General features: G+C 37.3%; 1 protein-coding gene across 1 annotated transcript in view; it reads right to left on the bottom strand.

The window, feature by feature from the left end:
- TANC1 (tetratricopeptide repeat, ankyrin repeat and coiled-coil containing 1) overlaps positions 1-21,816 on the bottom strand; it is a 76,707-nt gene that overhangs the window by 39,191 nt on the left and 15,700 nt on the right. The window contains exons 3-6 of the mRNA XM_026087575.1: positions 20,405-20,608; positions 8,516-8,617; positions 5,064-5,185; positions 3,974-4,163 (exon numbers count right to left, since the gene is read on the bottom strand). Of these exons, the coding sequence (XP_025943360.1) occupies positions 3,974-4,163; positions 5,064-5,185; positions 8,516-8,617; positions 20,405-20,608 (618 nt within the window). The remainder of the gene's footprint in view (positions 1-3,973; positions 4,164-5,063; positions 5,186-8,515; positions 8,618-20,404; positions 20,609-21,816) is intronic.

The raw sequence follows: 21,816 nt of genomic DNA, 5'->3' as shown, positions 1-21,816 counted from the left end.
GAGAGAGAGAGAAGAGAGAGAGAGAAGAGAGAGAGAGAAGAGAGAGAAGAGAGAGAGAGAAGAGAGAGAGAGAAGAGAGAGAGAGAAGAGAGAGAGAGAAGAGAGAGAGAGAAGAGAGAGAGAGAAGAGATTTCCCATCAAAGAGTCTGCTTGCCCAGAAAACGTAGTGGGAACAGAAATACAACGGAAGTCAATGTAAGTAGCAAGAAAGAACAAGCTATTTTCATGGTTGAATGAGCTCTGCCAAAGACATTATAAAAGATAGCCTTGCTAAACATAATTTAAAATGCACATTTACTGTGATTAACAAATTTGAATACATAGACATATTTGTATATTAAAAAACAAAAATAAGAGTAATTTATCAGAGAGGTGCCCCTTATTTCCCTTCTTAGTAGCATCCCTTTCCAGAGAACTGTACAGCCGGTAAGGAATTGAGCAACTACACTTTTGGGGCATGTTAATTTAGTTTCAGTTCACACTCCTTTTTATCTTCTCTAACACATTATTCATTGATCAAGTTTAGACCCGAACCTAATGCTTTCTGAGCAGATCCCCAGAGAATTAATTACATTCTTCCCTGCATTTAAAGACATGAGCTACAGCTCAGAACTGAGGCAGATCATTTTCACAAAGGCCCACGATCAAGACCCACCTGTACTCAACTGAAGGAACTACAGTGTTTCCCCGCACCAGTATTGTCTTTTTTTTTTTCCACCCCACCCTCAGATTCATACTCTTCACAACTCCACCATCCCTCATTTCTTCTCCCTAATAAGGGCCTTCCTTTTATTTTTCTTCTATTTTTGAAACTCCCTCTTTTTCATTAATTCAATAAGTAACTTTTCTCACCAGATTCAAAAATCTTCTCTTTAAATATTACTCCTTACAAGGTGATACAATGAATGACATAGTTGTCATGACAATTTTACTATTTCAAACAAACATGAAGCTAGTTCTGATCTCATTTAGAATGTGTATATATTCACAGACTATTTGAAGCTTGCAAAGTAGTACAGATTTGTATCAGTATCTATGTCTGTCCACTTGAGGGAAAGGAAGGTCTCACCCAAGAATAGATTTTAAAAAGGGTTAAAAGAACGGAGCTCCAGCCTATTGTCCTGCCTTTCTGGAAGGAGAGAAGGAACCCCCCCCAACCCCAAAACGGCAGCTGCTTCTATGGACTTGGATGAACTATATATTACTGTTATTGTAAGTGTATTTATTCCAAGACTTTAGCACATGCATAAGAAATGCATCTTCTGTGACATTAAACTTTCTATAAAAAAATATGCACACATCCCTCCCCCTGGCCCGCATTACCTCACGGAAGAGCGCAATACTGCTGCAAGTGGGTAATTAGCAGAGGAAGAGCATACCTTTTCCCCTTCACCTATCAGAGGAGCAATTTGATGTATTAGCAATGCCAATTTTTACACTCAAATTGATGCTGTGCTCACTGATATAAAAACAAATTGCGTGCAAAGCAGTATACAGACCCTAAACTTTTTTTGCAAAGTCAAGTAACTTTTTTTCAGTGAGGTACCACTTTAAACAAATGAACAAATACATTGGTTTAGACCTCCAAACATCTAAGTATTCCAAACCAAAATGACTCATCTTTTTATAGAAAGGAAACACTCACCATTTAGAGAAGCCATAACAAAGGTTCCAAATTTTAAGAAAAACGTCTTAGCAGAAAAGCCTAATATTCAGTCTACACATCACTTATTGATCACAGATGCAGTTATGAACATAAAGTGTCTTTGTAACCATGTCTTATCTGATAATCTTGTTTTGTTTTAATTGCACAGCTCTCATACATTTCTATGTCATTCAGCGGACAGATTTAAACTACTGTATCTGAAAGACATAATCACCCCTACCTTCCAGTGTTTACAGTAATAAGTTATGTCTTCATGAGTTGCAGTTCCAATACTATGCTCTATCTGCATATATAAAAAAACATTTTAACCATGGAAAGGACTAAGTTACACTAATAGATAAATATTTTTTGCAGCAAGAGACTGTCTCTTCCAAGCATGCATTCCTGTATTTTACATCAGTATACTGCCTTGTACAATCATCTGAGTTTGTTTTATACTTGCACCAGTGTAATCAAAGCAGGAAAACCTAAACTCTGACTAAACCTAAAACTCATGGATTATATTCTCAACTCAGGCAACAAATGAGATCTATGAATCCAAGAGCAGTAATTCTGATACACTCTTTCACTTTCACCAAAACATTAATATTGTCTCAAAACAGGATCTTATACAAAATTGACCATGGACAACGTCATCTATCAATTTACTATGGAACAACGTCACAAAATAATTTTCTAAAACTGAGATACTTAACTGTCATATCAATTACTTAAATGAGACTTACAAGCCATTATGACCATCTCTCTTAGGGTACCTGATCAGTGGAGATAATACTATGCCATAAGTTACTACTTTTAACTCCTTCACTTTCTAAGAAAACACCAGAACATCTGTACAGTCAGAATAAATCATTATCAACTCTGTTATGAGAAAAAAAAAAAAAAACACTAATTCTTGGCAGGTCCTACACCAATGGTCATGAAAAAATGATTCATAATGGCAAACAGAGAGACAGTGACAACCTTCACTTGAAATTCCTTCTGTCAGCAAAAGTTGTAATTAAGAAGTACGACGTTCATAGTCAAAGCCAATGACATCCTTAAGTTTATTTTGTTATAACTAATCATTTAAGATTTAGAATTGCTTCCCTTTACAGCCTCCCTGAATTTAGCCCACCAGCTAGGCTTCAACAGAACCGAAAGATCACTTATCTAGAGCGAGAAAGCTTCAGGTTATAGGGCATTTTGTACCCCCTCCCTTTTTTTTTTTGTGGTAAGCTTAGCAGTTGTTACAAAATCAATTTTAAAAGAGAAATCTTCTTACAAAAGTTTATAATAATGTGAAAAATAATCTTTTTATATCTTAAGCTTGCCTTCTTCTAGTAAATAACATTAAAGCAGCCAGCTGGATGCTCAAGGATACGGCAAGATAATGATACTGACAAGGACCCACCAGGGCAGGGAGCAGAAATAGAGACGACAGTACAAACACAGGAGCAGAGAATTTAGAGCTCTTCTCCGATACTGAATAGTCTTACTGAAATATTTAGGTAGTTGATAAAAGGAGCCACTTAACAGCTGGTCTGTGATGGTAGCTACTTCTCTAAGGTTAAGTGATTCCATACTTGGGGATGCACATACAGCCTCAGCTCAGTTTTCTATTCAGTAGAGGTTCATGCAATTTCACCCATTCCTTGATGAATCATATTAGCCTCACTTTGATCCCAATTACTAAAAAGTTTGCATTGTTTTTAAACAGTTTGATTTAGGCTATCTTCGCAGGAGGTAGCATTAGTTATTTTTTCCTAAGTTGAAAATTAAATTGGTTTCAAGTTTCGCCATTCTGAAATGCATTGTAAACTGCCACAGGTCATCCAGAAAGGTTGTGGAGGCTCCATTGCTGGAGATATTCAAAATCCGACCGGACATGGTCCTGGGTAACCTGTTCTAGTTGACCCTGCTTGAGCAGGGTGGTTAGACTAGAGGATCTCCAGAGGTCCCTTCCAACCCCAACTATTCTGTGATTCTGTGATTGTAGAGACATATACAATGCAAGACACAAAAGACAGAAGTGAAGAAAATAAGGAACAGAATGAAACAACAATAGAGAAACTTAACTAATTTTAAAGAAAACATGGAGACATTAGAACTACACTGGAAAACAGAAAAAGGAAGAAAAATGCACACCTAAAAATGGCAACTGTTACAGGCAAAGATCATGATTTCAATCTTTCAACTCTATGCAGTGGTCTGGCTGCAGTTCAAAATACTCTAAAATCAAACAGGAGATCATGAAGCAGGTACTCAGGCTTGTGGTATTAAGAAAAGGTTAATTCTATTAATTGCGTTACCAGTTAAGATGCTTACCTATAATTCCACTGTCCTTGCTTTCCAGGGTGGAGCTAGGGCTGCTAATGGTTCCACAGGGACTACCTTTGTGGGCTGCTGTTTTGTCAATGCAGCTATTGAGAGTTGAGCAGGGACTATCAGTGCTAGGTGAGGTAGTGCTGCTCGTGAGGGTAGAGCAGGGACTGACTCCTTGACTGGCTATTGTACACTGCAATGTGAAGCAAAAGAAAGAGTTATTGCATAGCAGGCAGTACACATCTACTGTCTTGAAAATTAGAAACATCAGTAAGTAGAGTAAGAACAAAGCAAAGAACCCATTTCCAAGCAAGAATTGAAAGAAACAAAAGCTTTATCTTGATGTGGGAGCCTTAATGATATGTTTATAAATTACTCTTAAAAGTGACTTCTGAAGAAAAAAGGGAAATTCACAGTTCAGTGCAAGAACTACAGCGAGGCAGATTTCTTCTCTATTAAACATTTCACTGAAAAAACTCCAGTATTTATTCTCTGTGTTAAAAGCACTCAAACTACATGTTACATACTTACATACTACTTATTCACATATCACTATCACTGAAACCCAAACTGATGTGCCAAGATTTATGAGGCCTGGGATTAGAAGTGGAACATTAAGTGAAAGCAAACTTCTCAGAGGAGGGAAAAAAAACCCAAAAATAAAAAAAAAAAAAACAACAAAGCACGTTCCTATTTTAACAAACTATTCACATTTTCCATTCTCACAAATCACTGAGAATAGCAGTAAAAAAGGTTCCTAAATACATACTGAAATATGGGGGAGAGAACCCTAGAAGCTATTCACACTCGCAGTAGATTAGATTAGGTTCCAATACTGATGATGACTATTCTTCAAAAGCTGTTCCACTTTTTTTTTTTTTTTTGAAGAATGCAAGATTATGCCACCGTTTAAAAAAGAAAACAAAAAAATTACTTGCTTGTTCTAATTCATTTACAACTCCCTTATCATATTTCTATTAATATGAATAGTATTTTGCTAAATATCAAATAACTGCAACTAGCAAATAGAGGAAATAATAGTGGTCCTCTCAAACAGGATTAATACTAAATACAATATTTTCTATTATCCTACCATGGCTTCATTTTTCTCTTCTATATGTGCAGAGGTTGGGATCCCTTCTCCCAGTAAAAAACCCAATCTTGTCATCAATTCTTGTGCTGCAGGAGAACAGCTTGAGTCTTTATCAGGCTTTGCTTTGGAGAGAAGGGGACAAAAAGTTGAAGATTACAGTCTTATCCTTGGAAACTGTTATAAGGAGTAGAAAAAGTACAATCAAATTTGAACATCAACTCATCTGCCAGCAGTATATCATCTAACAGAGCAGCTGATGCCATTTAACTTTTTTGCCTTTTAGGCTTTAAAGTGTTGGTGGGTCTTGAATGCTTTGCATGTCTTGCACAAATTTCAGGGAGAAAAAAGCCCTGGCAGTTAAAAAAAAGAAATGGTTAAGTGCAACCAGTTACTTGTATTAAGAAAAGACAAACAATTCATCACTGGATTGACAACTAATATGATGATTATCATCTACCAATTAATAGCATTAAGCTCAGCAGTGCCAAAGCCCAGTGTCAGACTGAAATTCTATTCAAGTAATTTTTTGGGAAATTTTTCTGTAAGAGTTACAAATATGAGAAGTGGAGGTGAATACTACAGATGTTTTGCAATCTCACAGTTAACACTGCAACTAACACCACACATTTTTGTTGTGCCTGCTATGCAACGGATGTAACATCAGCTTTAAAGTTCCCAGCTTTTCTGGTTACAAAAATATGTAATTTTATCTGTACAGGGTTGTTTTAAAATACCTTTTGGAGTTCAGACATATTGAAACACCAAGCTCAAAAAGAGGCACCTCTCAATAAAAACAGCCATTGAAAAATGGCGAATGTGTTAACTATTTTCAATCACTTACCTCTTTACGGAAAACACTTACTGCTAATTTAATTTCTCACAAATTAACTTCTCCTGCCATTTTATTTGATGGCAACAGCTTTGGCAACACCTACCAATCTGTAAAAGCCCATCCCTAACAGCAACATTTATACAGTATTCAGGTCTGTTGTCCATTGAAAAAGAACAAAATAATCTGTAGGCCACCACCACAACTCCGCAAAGAGAGGGGAAAAGCAGGAGCACTGGTAATGCTGCTTCCCAAACAGCGCAGTCCGGGCAAGGCATCGAGCCTGTGGATGTTTCCACTAGCACCCTACTTCTCACCCATACTGCAGAGCTCAGTCCCGGCTCTAGCTTCTTGCTACGGCTCCAGTGCAAGTCAGCCTACTTTCCTCCGCGAATCCTCTGGACCTCCCAGCTCTGACCTAGGTCTCCTGCCTGCCTCTCTGCCCTGCTACCCCCTACCCCAGCCATACAGCCCCAGCTCCGCCGTGCTCCGAGCAAGCTCATGACGGCCACCCTCCTACGCTTCAGCGAGGAACAAGGTCCCCAAAGGGACCCCCCCACCCCGCACAGTGCTCCCAGGCAGCTTTCGGCAGTGCCTAGACCAAAGCGGGGACATTCAAACCGTTTTACCGGGATATAATTAGGAGGCTCCATTTAACAACCAGTTCCTAGTTGATGAGAAATGCCTCAGAGAAAGAGTGAAGGAAGAGGGAGAGAGACATAAACGTGGGGACTTACTGATTAAGTTTAAAAGCAGAAAGACAAACAAGCCTGGCATCTGCACCACCTTGTACAGCTCCAAAAGAAAGAAAGAAAAGACAGACAAGACTAAACTGTCCTTTCTACTTCTGCCTTTCCTTTATGGGCTTAAACCAAATGCATGGCAGGAGAGTATTCACTTTTTACAAAGAACATATTATAACTAACAGTACAAGACACAGCTGACATTCAGTGGCATTTGCAGAAATAGCACCATTTTTTCCCCCAGCTTCAGATTACATGAAAAAGAATGATTTTAACTGAACAGCTTGCCTAGTAAGCATTACTTCAACATAATTTCAGTTTTGCTGAGTTACACAGAACCCATGGTTTGCCAACATAAGTCTTCTACTATTCAAACATCCTTCATTATTCACTCCAGCTCAATGCCCATTAGAAAGCATATATTTTTAATGCCATGGGTGCTTAAAGTATTTTTCTGGATGATCTAATTATCTGATTCTTATTTAATAACGCTGAAAAGAAGTCTATGAAATTGTGTAATTTTTCTGAAAGTAGATAACACATGTTTTTGTATCTCAGAATATTTTGTGAATTACCAGGTCTTTGAGTGTTTGACTGGAAAAGGTATTTCCTCTATAATACTTGTAGTCATTTTGAAGATTACAATTACACTTTACAATTAAAATCTTGGAAATTACTGATTTTGTAAAATCAACTTCTTCATTCTTCTATCAACAGTTAAAACAACAACAGAATCAGGTCTCTTTTAGTAAAAATTTAACCTTTGTCCAGTTTGATCAGAGCTTAGATATAACTCTAAAGTCAGTTAAGCAACAGAGATAAAAGCCAATAGTCTGAGGTGTTCAGCTCAACAACCACAGCTTAATGCCTAAATATTAGAGCTTAGCTTTGACCTTTAGCAATCTCTCTGTCAGGAAATACAACTCTATCAAGAGAAGGACCATCACGAAATGGGCCCCTTTAGATAAGGGAGATGAGGACTGTGTGCTCTCCTAGTTGCATGTACAACTTTAATGCTTGCACTAACAGGGCTGCCAAGACGGGGGCACAGAGAGGACCAGGCTAACCATAACATACCAAATAGGGCATACAGAAGCAGAATCAGAAAGCAAAAGCTATTGCAATGAGTTCTATTTTCACTATTAAATATTAAAAATATGGGGGCTTTTTGAACAAAACATTCCCTTTTAAACCTATGGGTTCCTTTAAAATTGAAAAAACAAAATTCTTCAGCTGGAATCTGACCAGTTACATGCAGCGACTTTAATGAGGTCAGTTAAACTGAAAAATACTATAATGCATATGAAATCAACCTTACAGCACATATACTCATATACCAAATTAAGGATCATTTTGCTTTGACCATGACATTCACTGAAGCCACACTTTGTTATGCGCTAGTCAAAGTTAATGAACAAGAAACTTTTCAAGAATACCAATCAACTCTAGGGAGGTAGCTTTTACCAGCTTTGCTAATACAGACATGTACTGTTAGTGCCCTCTTATTTAGCAAGCTTTTCCAGAACTTCTAAAATGAAGCATTGTATTCAGTGCAGAGCTACATACTTGGAATCAATTTACATGAAAAAAATTCAGAAGAATTTTGGTAGGCCTTTGGCATACGTAGTAATCAAAAACACTTGGACATAATTTTTTGCCTGCAGCATGCATACAGGTCCCAGAATTGAGACAGTTATAAAGATCAAATAAGTATACTGGCAAGCATCTCCTCCTTACCACAAGCTTGTTAAATCCGCAAAACATTTTTACAAATAAAGAATCAAATTTCATTATTATGCAGGCTCCTTTGTATCATTCTGTTTAAAATGAACAACTATTCTACCAAATAAAATAAAGTATCATTGAACAGGCATTCTTACCATTTTGACTGGATTCTCCTTGCTCTGACCCTTTTCTCAGTGGTAGAACTGCCTCACCTGGTACTCTAGGACTTTCCACATACTTGGGCTTCCTGATCGGACCTGCAGTGGGAAAGAGCTGAGTGCATCTAATTTTTTCCAGATGGACTGCAAGTTTCAAATGTACAGTGTGTATCCTCAGAGGTCTAAATAAAGTAGAACTATTTCTTACACACACAGCTGCTACAGTAAAGTCTAGTGAACTTCTGCACTTCCACTCTTGTAAGAAAGAAAAGCTCTGTTTGGGCTCACTTTTTGGAATGTAAACTCTGCTGGAAAACAAAAGCAATCTGCTTGCTGAGACAATCCTGAAACAGTTTCCTGTATATGTAAAGTGAGCAACTTTTTCGTGTTCAAACTTAGACAGATTTCTATGGGCCTCTTCTATTCAGAACTTTTATTTTCCATTTCAACAGGAAGATAATATTGTTATTAACATCTCTGAAGTTAGGAGAAAAAGATTACAAGCAGACAGCTTGCAACATTAATACACGAAATACTTCAAACCCAAGAAGCTTTATACTACTGGATAGTTTCTCCAACTACTTATGCATGCTCTGATTCTAAAGAAAGTTGAAGGTATGTTCAAAAAAAAGTGATAGGGGCAACTGATGGTTTCTGCTATCATAAAACAGTGTCTTCCTAGTCCATGTATATATTAAGTTCAAATACCACCTTTTAGTATCAAAAAAAAAAAATTGTGAATACACACACACATGCATGCTTATTAAAAATTAATTTGACATATTCTGTACTCTCACTTTCAGTTTTATGCTTTGTTTTAAAGTTATTTACCATCCTGTTCTTTGCTAAATTAATTTTAGTAACAACCACAGGAAACATTAAATGCATAACGGTATTTCTGGCCAGCAAAGTACCTAACAGAATGAGAACGATGCTGCCCTCTAATGTTTTACCAGAAAAAGTATGGTTTTATTAAATTGACATCAACTTGTACTACAACACAAATTGAAGGCTGAAATTCTGATATTAACCCAGCAACTGACAGTACTGGCAGGAAGACTACTACACTGATGCACGGTATGTTGCAGAGCTGGAACTCCACAGTGTAATTATGCACATCCGGAAAAAAATAAGTCAACAGCATTTTACAATAATATATGTTTGCAACATTAAGAGAGGGGAAAACTCGTGAACAGGGAGACTTATGAAGTTACACCCTGAAAAACTAAATTACCCTCAATTTCCATTAAGACAATCTTAATTTCTTGTAATGTGTCTGATAAAGCCCCTTTTAACTTAAAGTTTTAGTGAGCTTGATGCACAGTAGATCATTCTAATGGTTTGAACAAGAGAAACCTAAGGATTAGCTGGAAGCTCCTAGAAACACAGTCAGTTGCTGGGCTTAAAAAAGTAAAACAGAGGTATTTCTATGGATTTACCCAAGTCTTGTCAATAGAAAAAGAGAGATTTTCTCTTCTTATTTAAATATGATCTCATGTTATATCATTGAGCTACAGTCTCAGGTTCAGTGCTATCATATAACAACATCACAGGACGAGGAAAGGAATTTTTCTTACTTGAAAACGTCCGACATGCTGCAGCCATATGATTTTTAAATACCTACTTTAGGCCACAGTGACAAAGCATCAGAGAAAAACATCTCACTTGCAGCATTCTACTTTTGCATCTTATATGTATGTATATTACTCTTATTATTAATTTATACATAATAATAATAAAATCAGAGTCTCAAAATCAAGCACTCAGAACCTGGGATATTTCAGGATGAATGTTTTCTGTGTAACTCCACAGAATCCTGGATTTACAGTTACATGATCACATAATGTTTTTACCAAGGAACTTCAATGCTGAATTCTGCCAAATTCAGATGGGAGAAACTGAAATGATGAAGTTGAACTCAAGTATTTAATTATATCTACCCTCTGAAGTGCTATATAACATTATATATCCTGGGAGAAGAAGAAAAACAACCACAAAATGATTGTATTTTGGGAACTCCAAAAAGTGAATGCTTTTCAACTCTCTGACCAATTCAGTAAAAAAATGCTCAAAACCTCTGCACTCCTCATGAACACTCTGAAGGTTTATGAGGAAGGCTGTGATGAATGCAGATGCAGTACTAAGGATCAGAGAATAAGCCCAGAAAGTTAATCAGCTACTACAGTGATGTTTAAGCAGTGCATCTGTAAAATACAGAAAACGTCTGGACACTTTTTGACTGAGAAATCATGCATTTCTGAAAAGAAAGGAGCGAGAAAGGTTTCAGATAATAATCTTTTATGTAGGAACTAGAATATCATGAATGAAGTGCCAGATTAAAAAGCTGTTTTACAAATATGACTTCACCAGTTAAAGACTTACATAACAAGCCCATTTCTTCCCTCATTTCCTAAAGACAAACTAAAAAACAGAGAAAGGGGATTAAATAGCTATTAAGCAAAATCTTCTCTTCCTACAAAAAGTTCACAAACTTCTCAGGTTGAAGTATAACTTTCATGACATGAGAGAGGTCCATTAGCTAATGAACTTACACTAGAAAACATAAAAACCAAAGGCTACTGGTAAATTCCAAAGAATTCCAAAAGTAATTTTTCACTATATCTGGAGCCAATATTTGTCAATCATGACAATGCCGCAGCATCTACAGCTACTTCTTCTTTCAGCATATATTGTCAGTTATAACAACATATATGAATGTTACTGCAGCATTTGACAAATACTGATTTTAATTAGCTTTACAATGCAGTTTCAAGAGAGCAATGAAAGGTACACCTAAGTGTATTTTCCTTTAAGTCAAATATCTCCATTTACTCTAACTTACAAAATATAACCAAAGGTAGAGTTTTCAAACCAAGGGACATGACTGTGGGGGAAAAAAAAAATTAATATACTGGAATTAGAGAGAAATGACCAGAAAAGTACAAATTAAGTTTCAGGCCTACAGAATAACAATCACATTGTGCCTTAACTGCTACTCTGTCACTTCAGTGCTTTAGGTCTCATTTTCCTCCTTTCACACCAGTAATATAGGGATATGCATTTACCTGCATCTCACAGAATTTAATACTTAAAAGTGTTTGCAGTGTTTGGATAAAACAGAATTGGCTTTCCAGTTATTCCTCGTATGGCGCATGCAAGTTCCACACTCCACAGAAAGAATTCCAGCAGGCTGGCTTTGATTCTCTTCTCCTCCTCCCTGCCAGTATGTAACTTTGGACTGCGCTTCTGGTTCTCAGTTTTTCCTTCTTTTTCTGGTCTGCAGATCTCCCTCAGTAACAAAGCAAATTCTGTGTAGAAAGCACCTTGGAGAGAGACTGCAGGACTGATGCTAACTACACTGCCCAGCCTTTGTTAAGGTGTTTTTCCTGTCTTCAATTTGGGTCTTCAAATAGTACCTTGTATGTGGCTCAAAACTCAACCGAAGTTCTCTGACATCCCATATTTTGTTTATGAAAACATACGATAGAATATTCAGACTGTGACACTTGTAGTCATAAAAAGTGTCCCATCCTTCATTTTGGCAGCAGCCTTAGGTACTACGTTAAGTCTCTGAAAACCACACTGATTTCTTGCTCATTTTCATGTGTAATTTAAGGCTGACAACTGCTTTTAAAGGGAAGTTACAACTCTACAGTTTGGTCTTAGGCTCCCAAGGTAACACATTATCCCATTACACTGCAAGATACTAGAAAAAATATGGCCTGCTAGACCACAGATCTACATAAACTGTGTTCCAGGTAGGTGACTTGGTTCTATAAGAGTCCTGAGGCATTTCGTTCCTGGATCTATCTTTCAGATTTCCACATAAGAGTGGAAACTTTGAATATGGTGACAACTTATTTTGAAATATATATCTATATTTCTCCCTAGAGACTGGAATTACTATAAATTTATAACTAAAATATAGCTTATTTGTCAACTACCACCAGAGGGTGGACTTCCACACTATATCATAATGAAAAAAATGGGCTACTTGCCTTGGTGGAAGCAACTAAAAATACATTCCTTTGAAACAAAACCACATTCTTTAAGGAGACAATAGTCCAAATCTCTCAAATGTAAGCAGAACTATATTTAGATGCATCAAAGTTGAACAACAAAGAGCAACTATTCTAAAAGAACCAAAACAATATGCAGCAGTCACGTAAACTGGATCAAAATTGAAATACCTTCAGGATGTATTTTTAACATTCACACTTTCAAAGTTGTGGAGCAGGCCAGACCCTTCACTGAATCTTCTTCTTCACGAGCTCATTTAGAAGTGACTTCCAGTGCTTGCAATTCTGATAGCCAACATCAGTACGTCAATAACTGGGAAAATTCATGGTAAGCGTACTTCCACGTGCTGCTCTAGAATAGGACACGAACTAATCCATGGATAAAAAACACACCTGTTTAAATGTGAACTTTATCTGCAAAATGGAAGCTTTTGCTCGAAAGTGCAAGATGGCTATATTAGGTCAGATAAAAGGTTCATCTAAGACAGTATTTTATCAGCAAAAGATACTAGATGGGACAATGAAGAGTGATGCAGAGCTGCACCTGCTATTCATGAACAAGTTGGGGATGTGATAACCAAAGGCAGCCTTAGCTGTAGAGATCATGAAATAATGGGTTTCAAGATCCTGAGAGAAGTGAAGAAGGCAAATGGCAGAGTACAGACAGAGCCTGGGGTTTAGAAAAGCAGCCTTCAGCTTGAATTGGTAGGTTGGATCCCATGGAAAAGAGCTCAGGAAAGCTATCAGGTTTTTAAGGACAACCTCTTCCAAACACAAACAGTCCCATCCTGTTACTCAGAGAAACAAGTAGACGTATCAGGAGACTGGCTTGGCTAAACATGGCTCATGACTGAACTAATTGCCTTTTTGTATTGAAGCTCAGGCATATACAGAAGCTGGAAGCAGGGACAGACTACAAAGGAGGAATTTAGAAACACTGCTGGGCACACTGGGATGATGTTAGGAAAACCAAAGTTCACCTAGAGATTAAATTGGACAGGGACATCAAGGGCAACAAGAAGAGTTTGTACCACTACATAACTAGTAAAAGACTTAAAAAAGAGTTTGCGGCCTCACTGCAGAATGGCGTGGGGGGTAGTGACAGTGGATGCAGATGAGGCTGAGGTACTCACCTTCCTCACCTCAGTCTTCACCCATTCTCTCCCAGGTCCCTGTGTTAAGAGATGGGGTTCAAGGGCAAATGAAACTATGGGCAATGGATGAGGACTGAGTGAGGGATTACTTGTGAGAACTTGATCCATACAAGTCCAAAGGACCAGACAGGCTGCATCTAAGGGTATAGAGAGAACTGGCTGGTGTCCTTGCAAGGTCCCTATCATCTTTGAAAGGTCATGGGGACCAGGGGAGGTCTCCAACAACTGGAGAAAGGCAAATGTTGCACCCATCTTCAAAACAGGCCAAAAGGACAATCAAGGGAACTACAGGCCAGGCAGCCCAATCTTGATCCCTGGGAAAATCATACAGTGAGCCCTCTAGGAACACATTTGTGGGCATATGAAGGAGAAGGTGATCAGCAACAGTCAGCACAGATTTATCAAGAGTAAATCATGCCTGACAACCTGATTGCCTTCTACGATAAAACGACTGGATTTGTGGTCAAGAGGAGAGCAGAGATGGCATTTACCTCAACTGTAGCTAGGCTTTTGATGCTGTCTTCCACAAATATTCTTGTATTCAATTTAGGATGTTACAGTCTGGACAGGGTGACAACTAGATGAGTAAAAAACTGGTGGGATGATCAGGCTCAGAGGAAAATGGTTAACAGGTCCTACTCTACCCGGATGCCTGTGACAAGTGGGAGCGCTGCAGGGGTCTGTCCTGAGACCTGTCCTGTTTAACATCTTTATCAATAACCCAGAGGACGCAATGGAGTGCTCATCAAGTCGGCAGAACACAACAAATTGGAGGGAGCGGTCAACACACATGAGGGCAAGGCTACCACCCAGGGGGAGCTAGACAGGCTGGAGGAATGAATGACAGGAACCTTATGAAATTCAGCAAGGACAAAATCCTGCATCTGGGAAGGATTAACTTCTTGTAATGATAAAGGCTGGGAACTGACTAGCTGGGGAGCACCTCTGCTGTCTTGGTAGACTGCAAGCTGAACATGAGTCACCAGTGTGTCCTGGCAGCAAAGAAGGTCAACAGCATCCTGGATTGTATGAACAGGACCACAGTCAGGAGATCATGGGAAATGATTATCCCCCTCAGCACTCATTAGACTGCATCTAAAATACCTCACACAGTTTTGGATTCTCCAATTCAAGAAAGATATCAATAAACTAGACCAAATTCAATGGAGGGCCACCAAGATGGCCAGGGTTTGGAGCACTTGCCTGTGAGGAGAAGCTGAGGGAACTGGACTTGTTCAGCCCTGGAGAAGAGGAGGCTTCTGGGGGACCTAAGAGCAACTTTCCAACACCTACACGGAGGTTACTGAGAAGATGGAGCTATGCTCTTCATAGTGAGGATGGCAGGAGGATTAGGATGACGGGCATAAATTGAAATAAGAGCAGTTCCAACTGGATGTAAGGAAAAACTTTTTTTTAAACCAAGAGGACAGTCAAGCACTGGAACAGGTTACCCAGACAGGCTGTGCAGCCTCCATCCTTGGAGGTTTTCAACAGCAGACTGGATAAAGCCCTGAGCCCTACCTTATAGCTGACCCTGCTTTGAGGGCAGGAGGTTGGACTAGAGACCTCTTGAAGTTCCTTCCGACCTGAGTTTATCCTATTAGACGCATGCTTAGGTTCATGCACATGAATAGCCTACTGTATATAAAAGGGACTGCTTCCAGGTATTCTCAAGCTTGTAACACAAAACACAAATCTTAGGTGAAAATGGTCCTTTTACCTAGTCTAAAGTATCAGGTAAGCAAATTAAGTAAACAGAAGTTCTATCAGACCTTTAAGGAAGACTCATCCAGCAGTCATCTTCTGCACCCACTAACGTCTTTGAAAGTTGAGCTGCTTTCTTTCTCTGTTCAAGCATGATGGTATCAACAATGCAATGTAAGAAGATGCTGCCCCATCAAAGACAGCAGCAGTATCTTTCCTTCACACCTTAAGGAACAACCATCACTTTTTGGAATCTCCTTTATTAACCAATATTTTCATTCTTGTAACTGCCCCTCCTAAACCACAGTACGATTAACTATCATCCCTTCAGAGCTTCAATACTTGTTTAGTTGCGCTTACATAAAATTAGCAATCTAAGCAATGTTCACTCTAGCTTTCTAGAAAAAGAAACAACTTACTGTGACAGTTTTTCATTTACCATTCCCCTTCCCAGATGGAGTCCTCCTGCTGACAACTTCTTCCTTGTCCTCTTTGTTTCTGCTCTTTTATTCACCTCCTTATTGAACTATTTCATTAAGGAAGCTTTTGGCTCCAAATGAACCAGTAGCTTTAGTTCTGCTGTTAATTTCTGGCTCTTTAGTAACTTAAGATATAGCTTCTCTCTTCCCTCCTTTTATAGTTACAGTCAAGGGTTGAATTGGGGCCAGAAGTATTGGTACTCTTCCAAGCTCTTCTCACAAACAAAGAAGCTCCCCCACCTCCTACGCAAATAATTAAAACACAGGGTCACTCACAGTAGACTGTGCAGACAGGATTGTGCAGCTTTCTGTGTTCCAGCGAAGCTAGGAGCTCAGCTTGCTCTCCCATGGTTTACCCTGCCCTCAGGTTATGAGGTTCTAGGGGCTGAGCTACTTGCAGATGGATGGGCAAAAAAGCAGTTGTTACCACACATGCGCTGCAGCAAAGATGTCACTCTGTCTCAGTTATGTACATCTGTCACTGCGCCTGTCCGCTGTGACAGGAGTGATAAAATAGCTACCAGTGCCAACATACTGGACTCCTAATATACAAGGACTGATTTCAGACTGATTAGTTCAAACTCAAGCCTTTGAACACCTACCTAAGGGGTAGTGGATGAGAGAAATGGAATGAAAAGTGGGATGCTAGAGAACAGGACAGCAGTCTCAAAGAGATACTACCCCCCCCCCCCCAAAGAGAGTCCTATGTTGGTCCAAGGGGTGCCCAGACTAGCAATTTCCAAATCTGTTCTGAACAGATACCTGTAACTTGCTAAGTGTTAAGGTCCCTCTGTGCTTGTCTCAGTGAGATCAGCCCAAACCTGAGAACTGATAATTACATTATTCAAGGAATAAATATGCCTATGATGACACAAAATCCTCTTAATCTAAAGGGACAAAAGTAAAATAATATACTCCTCACATTACACCTGCAGCTAATCCATACTGGCAAAAGCGTTCTATTCTCTTAGAAGTCATCTGGAGAAGAAAACTGCATAGAGGTATACAACATTCAAAGGGGAAGTCATTTAAAACATCCCATTCTTTTCCCACCATGACATTTTTAATAAAAAAGTTTAGATAAACTAAAGAAACAACTGAAGCAGCCTAGAAGGTAAATTAATCTTTCAGAATTTGCAAATGTTCACATGAGTAAGGATAATATACTTGACAAGAAGGGGGGAAAAATATACTTTTCTAGAATTTTAAATTCTAAAATGAACCGCTTCTTTTGGGATTTATACATTGCTTGAATAAAATTTCACAACTTTTATTTCGGTTTTAATCATGTCTTTTCATATTGCACTACTGCTATATGATATCATAAATTACCAAAATTTAATGAGACGTTCAAAATGTTCACAATAGCTTTTACTTAACAGGCTACAGTCAAAGAATCTACTTTCTTTCAAGCACCTTCTATCTATTAGTGTGCAATTTTTTAAAAAGAAATTAAGCACAAAACATACTATTAACTGAATCCCTTTCAGTGGTACTGAAATGCTAGTTTTTCAACAGTTTTATGTAGTGGATAACCAGACTGCTAGTGGATGAAGGAATTTGAGAAGGAAAAGATTTGTCCAAGTCCTACTCAAAACGTGACATTTTGCAGAAATGATACTGGAGAGTAACACTTGCTCAGGCAGTAGCAAAGAGGAGCAAGGATGCACAATTAAAAAAAAGAAAAAAAAAGAAAAAAAGAATAAAACCAAGAATACTCCTCTGAAGTCACAAACTAACACCCACTAGGAAACTCACAAAAATGGCAATGAAAGGAAAAGCAGTAAGAGTGACTTTTACTAATTTACATCAAAGATTTTTCTCTTCTAGACATCACAGACTAGTTCTGTGCAAAAGTTTCAACGTCAATACCAGCTACACAAAAACTCAAAACATTTTACAGTGTTTTTTATGCCAGAAAGCTCTTCCATGCATTATTTTAAGAATATTTACTCTGGGAAACATTTTTATTCACTGATCATACAGCATAATTAAACAGATATTTTTAAATCAGCAAATATAGATACAGGACTAGATAAATACAGTCTAGAGAACAGACACATTTGCTAGAAGAGAGGAATATAGAAGAGTACCGAATATAAAGCCCTCAAATATAGATGTTTTCATGAACATTAATGCAACTAGCTATTAGTTAACTACAACTTTTTTTTTTTTAATTTACAACTCTGAAACACATTGCCAAGAAAATTTTACTGTTTTCGATCTATTAACCAAAATTTTTATTAAATGGATTTAGACTATATACTGTATCTTGAGATAGTGAACAATTTCAATTCAAGAAAGTTACACAAACTCATCACAGTATATATATATATATATATATATATATATATATATACACACACACACACATACACACACACACACACACACATATGACCAACAACATGCCTTGGTTATAGGAAGAGTTAGAACTACAAAACAGAAACAGAGGTAGAACAAATGATGGTATTTTAAGGGACAATTTTTTCCTTAGCCCTATTACATTAGATATATTCAAATAGTTTTAAAAATATTGAGCATCATTTACATTAAAAATGCATCACTAAGCAGCTCCTTTGTGTTCAACTATACATGAGGGGCATGAAAGTTAGAATTTTATTCTAACACAGTTTATAACATTTCTGTGAAATCCTTGCTTCCTTCATCCACCATATCCTGAAAAAGCCTCTACTTACTACCCACATGCTACAACGCTGATTGCTTGAAAATCAGTACAGCTAGTATCCTCTCTATTCTTATTACTCCTGCCCCAGATCCTAACCAGATCACCAGATCATTTATAGATTATAGATATTATAGAATTATAGAATTATATATATATATTATAGAATATAGATATTCCATCAGCTTGAATTTGTTGAAAGTTAAAGGAATAGCACAGAATGTTTCTATCACCCATGGCATCCTATCATCTGGTTAGGTTTTTCTACAAAACAGTGTTGATTGTTTCCCTTGCAGATTTCAAATGAAAAGCAGAATTCATAATGCCTTCAAAATCATTCCACTGTGATATACAGCCAAAAAAAGAACATGGCACAAAGATTTCTTGAGGTTCTGAAGTGCTTTGAATGCACTGGCATTTATGCATAAAAGCCGAAGGGTCAACAAAACAGTTAAAGACTTTTCCTCTGCTTAGAAGAATGTACGTCACTTTAATTTAAATCATATAGTTGTGAGGCTGGTAAGATATCATCTCATATCTACCTAAAATGCAGTTAAGTTTTCCCAACAGTAATAAAATTAGGGGGAAGAGGCTGGCCTCACTTAAGGCTTCGGCAAAAATCCCATTTCCTTCTACATTGCATAATAACTTTAAAAGCTAGGATGAATGTAAATCACTTGCAAATGGAGACAAAACACCAAAATATCATTCTGTGGCTCAAAATTTTGACCTGAACTGTCAAAGCCAACCCAAAATTACTTGAACATGAAGTGACGAAAACAAATATTATTTTAAAATTTTGAAAGGAAAAATATTTAGAAGAATACTTTCTAGAAATGTTATTTATTATCCTCTGCTAAACCTTTGAGCGAGGATTTTCCTTTAAATTTATGTAAAATGGTTTGTTAATCAAGACATTTCTCAGTGCTGACAAAAATGAACTTTCACCATCCTTTGTTCTTCAACTTTATAAACATTACAACAAAAGAACTTCAGAACTGTTGAGTGTCTTCTCAAATAATAGGAATATGGACAATTTCACCCGACGCTCAAGCTTTGACCTGAATGAACTCAAGTGATGCTAGTGTGTTGGAATGATTTGTATGTACAGAACACTGATAAAAAGGGAACCAGATGGAGCACCTTATTTAGTAAGGCTCACACATAAGCACATGGTCATTTCTAAGGACACAAGCTTTGAAAATTAATAAGTTTCTTGCCACAACTTCAGCAGCAACTTATCTATATATTTATATTCTTTTATTTATATATGTGTGTGTGTGTATATATATATATATATATATATGCATACACACGAGTGAAAATATTCTCAGAAGAATATTGCTCTAAAGGAATCATTAAAAATAACAGATCACTCTTATTCAGTCACTAACACATGCACAAAAGAATGTTTTTGTAGCCGTCTTCTAACTGAAATACTACTCATAAGTAATTGGTTTTAAACATATTTTAAACATTTTTTAAACAATTTTAAACACATTTTTCTGTGCAACATGCTCTAGGTGACCCTCCTTGAGCAGGGGGGTCGGATTTAGACAATCTCCAGAGGTCCCTTCCAACCTCAAACATTCTGTGATTCTGTGATATTCAGACATTTCAATATAGATATTTACTAAACCAATTAGAATAAATCTTGGCCATATGAGGTAGTATATTCTGTTTAAGCACCAATTATCTTTTTTTCCTGGGAGCGTGGAAAGAACATTCACTGTTCTTGTTCTTACTGCAAAATATTAACATGATTTTACTGTTACTTTCACATAAATTGTGTCAAAAAATGTGTCAAAGTATTATAAAGATTTTAGTTATCAATTTTGTTTTACCTGGGGACTTTTTGTTTGATCTTGACTGCATCAAGTAACACTGTCGTGGCAGCAAAGGTGAAGATGGCAAAGACATGGAGACTCCTTTAGCCAAATTCATTCTATAAATATCCTCAGAGATGGGCTGATTGCCAACGGGAAAATCAGCATTGTGGCCAGATGTTGCAATAACCTGCAAGGCATTCTCTGGGTAGGAGTCACCTGCTAAAAATAAAATTTTGTCATCAGTTACGTGATATACCAAAATAAAAACCAGGCAATTACATTGAAATACAAATACTCAATATAGAAAAACATGTTTTTGCCAGCAATGATCTTTCTTACTACATATCTTTCACTGCAGAATCCAGGTAACCGCTAAAAAATTTTAGATGCACAAAATTAGAGAGAGTAATATCACCTAGGAGAGCTAGGGGATGAAAAGCTCACTTCCAACAAGATTAGTACTTTTCAGATTTCATCCTCAGAGGCAAACCATGTTCCATACAAAAACAGAAGTATTTCTATAGCTGAAAAGTTATTTCAGGATCACTGTGGCATCTTGAACATCAAAGACATCTGACAGTATTTTTTTATTGAATTAGTTAAGATAGAAGTTTAGTTGGTAACCTCCTACACTTAATTAAAAGGTGGCTTACAGAAACATACACTCATAGATGGCCAATCTATCCTTGGCCTGGTTATTTTTATGCTTAAAATTAAGAAGTCTGGTTATGTGCAGTTTGACAGCAATGGTTATTTTTTTATCTAAGGAAAAAACAAGCTATTGGTTCACAACACAAAGGCTAAGAAGCACAACAAAATAGGGAAACACACCCAAAATAGGGAAATACACCCTGTCAGTGCAGCAAATGAAGTTTCAGCTAAATGAAGAATATGCTTTCAAAAAATACAGAAAAAATACACTGCTCCCAGTAATAATTCAAAGACAGCAGAAATACATGTTAAAAGTCCTGAGTCTCTGTAGGCAGATGACAGTAACAGAGCTGAAAAACAAAGGTTAACAACAAACTATAGCTTTTTTAATATCCAAATTAGGATAGTGCTCAATGATCTATATAAACTGCTATTCAAATTGCATCAGTATGAGCAAAAATAAAAAGCAAAACAAGGAAAGGTAGTGACCAGAATAGTTTTTAGATAAATCTGTACAGCAACCAGAAGCATGGCTGAAGTAAGGGAACCCAAAGTGCAGCTGAGAGGAGAACAGACAGAACAACAAACAGCAATTTCTTTTTCAAATAAGAATTCCTCATATCGGATATATTTATGTACATCAAAGAAATATTTTAGTTAAATGGGGCTCTACAAGACCTGCGTTTCTTGTTCATTCTGTCATCATTAACAGCCTTCAATTTTTAACAGGTGTTCTCCTACTACTTTCCACTATAGTAAGTCTTAATTGCATAAAC

Source organism: Apteryx rowi, unplaced genomic scaffold (genome assembly GCF_003343035.1).
Source record: "Apteryx rowi isolate R43461 unplaced genomic scaffold, aptRow1 scaffold_720, whole genome shotgun sequence".
Lineage (NCBI taxonomy): Eukaryota > Metazoa > Chordata > Aves > Apterygiformes > Apterygidae > Apteryx > Apteryx rowi.
The sequence above is the reverse complement of the archived record's forward strand: the minus strand, read 5'-3'. Positions and strand labels throughout refer to the sequence as shown.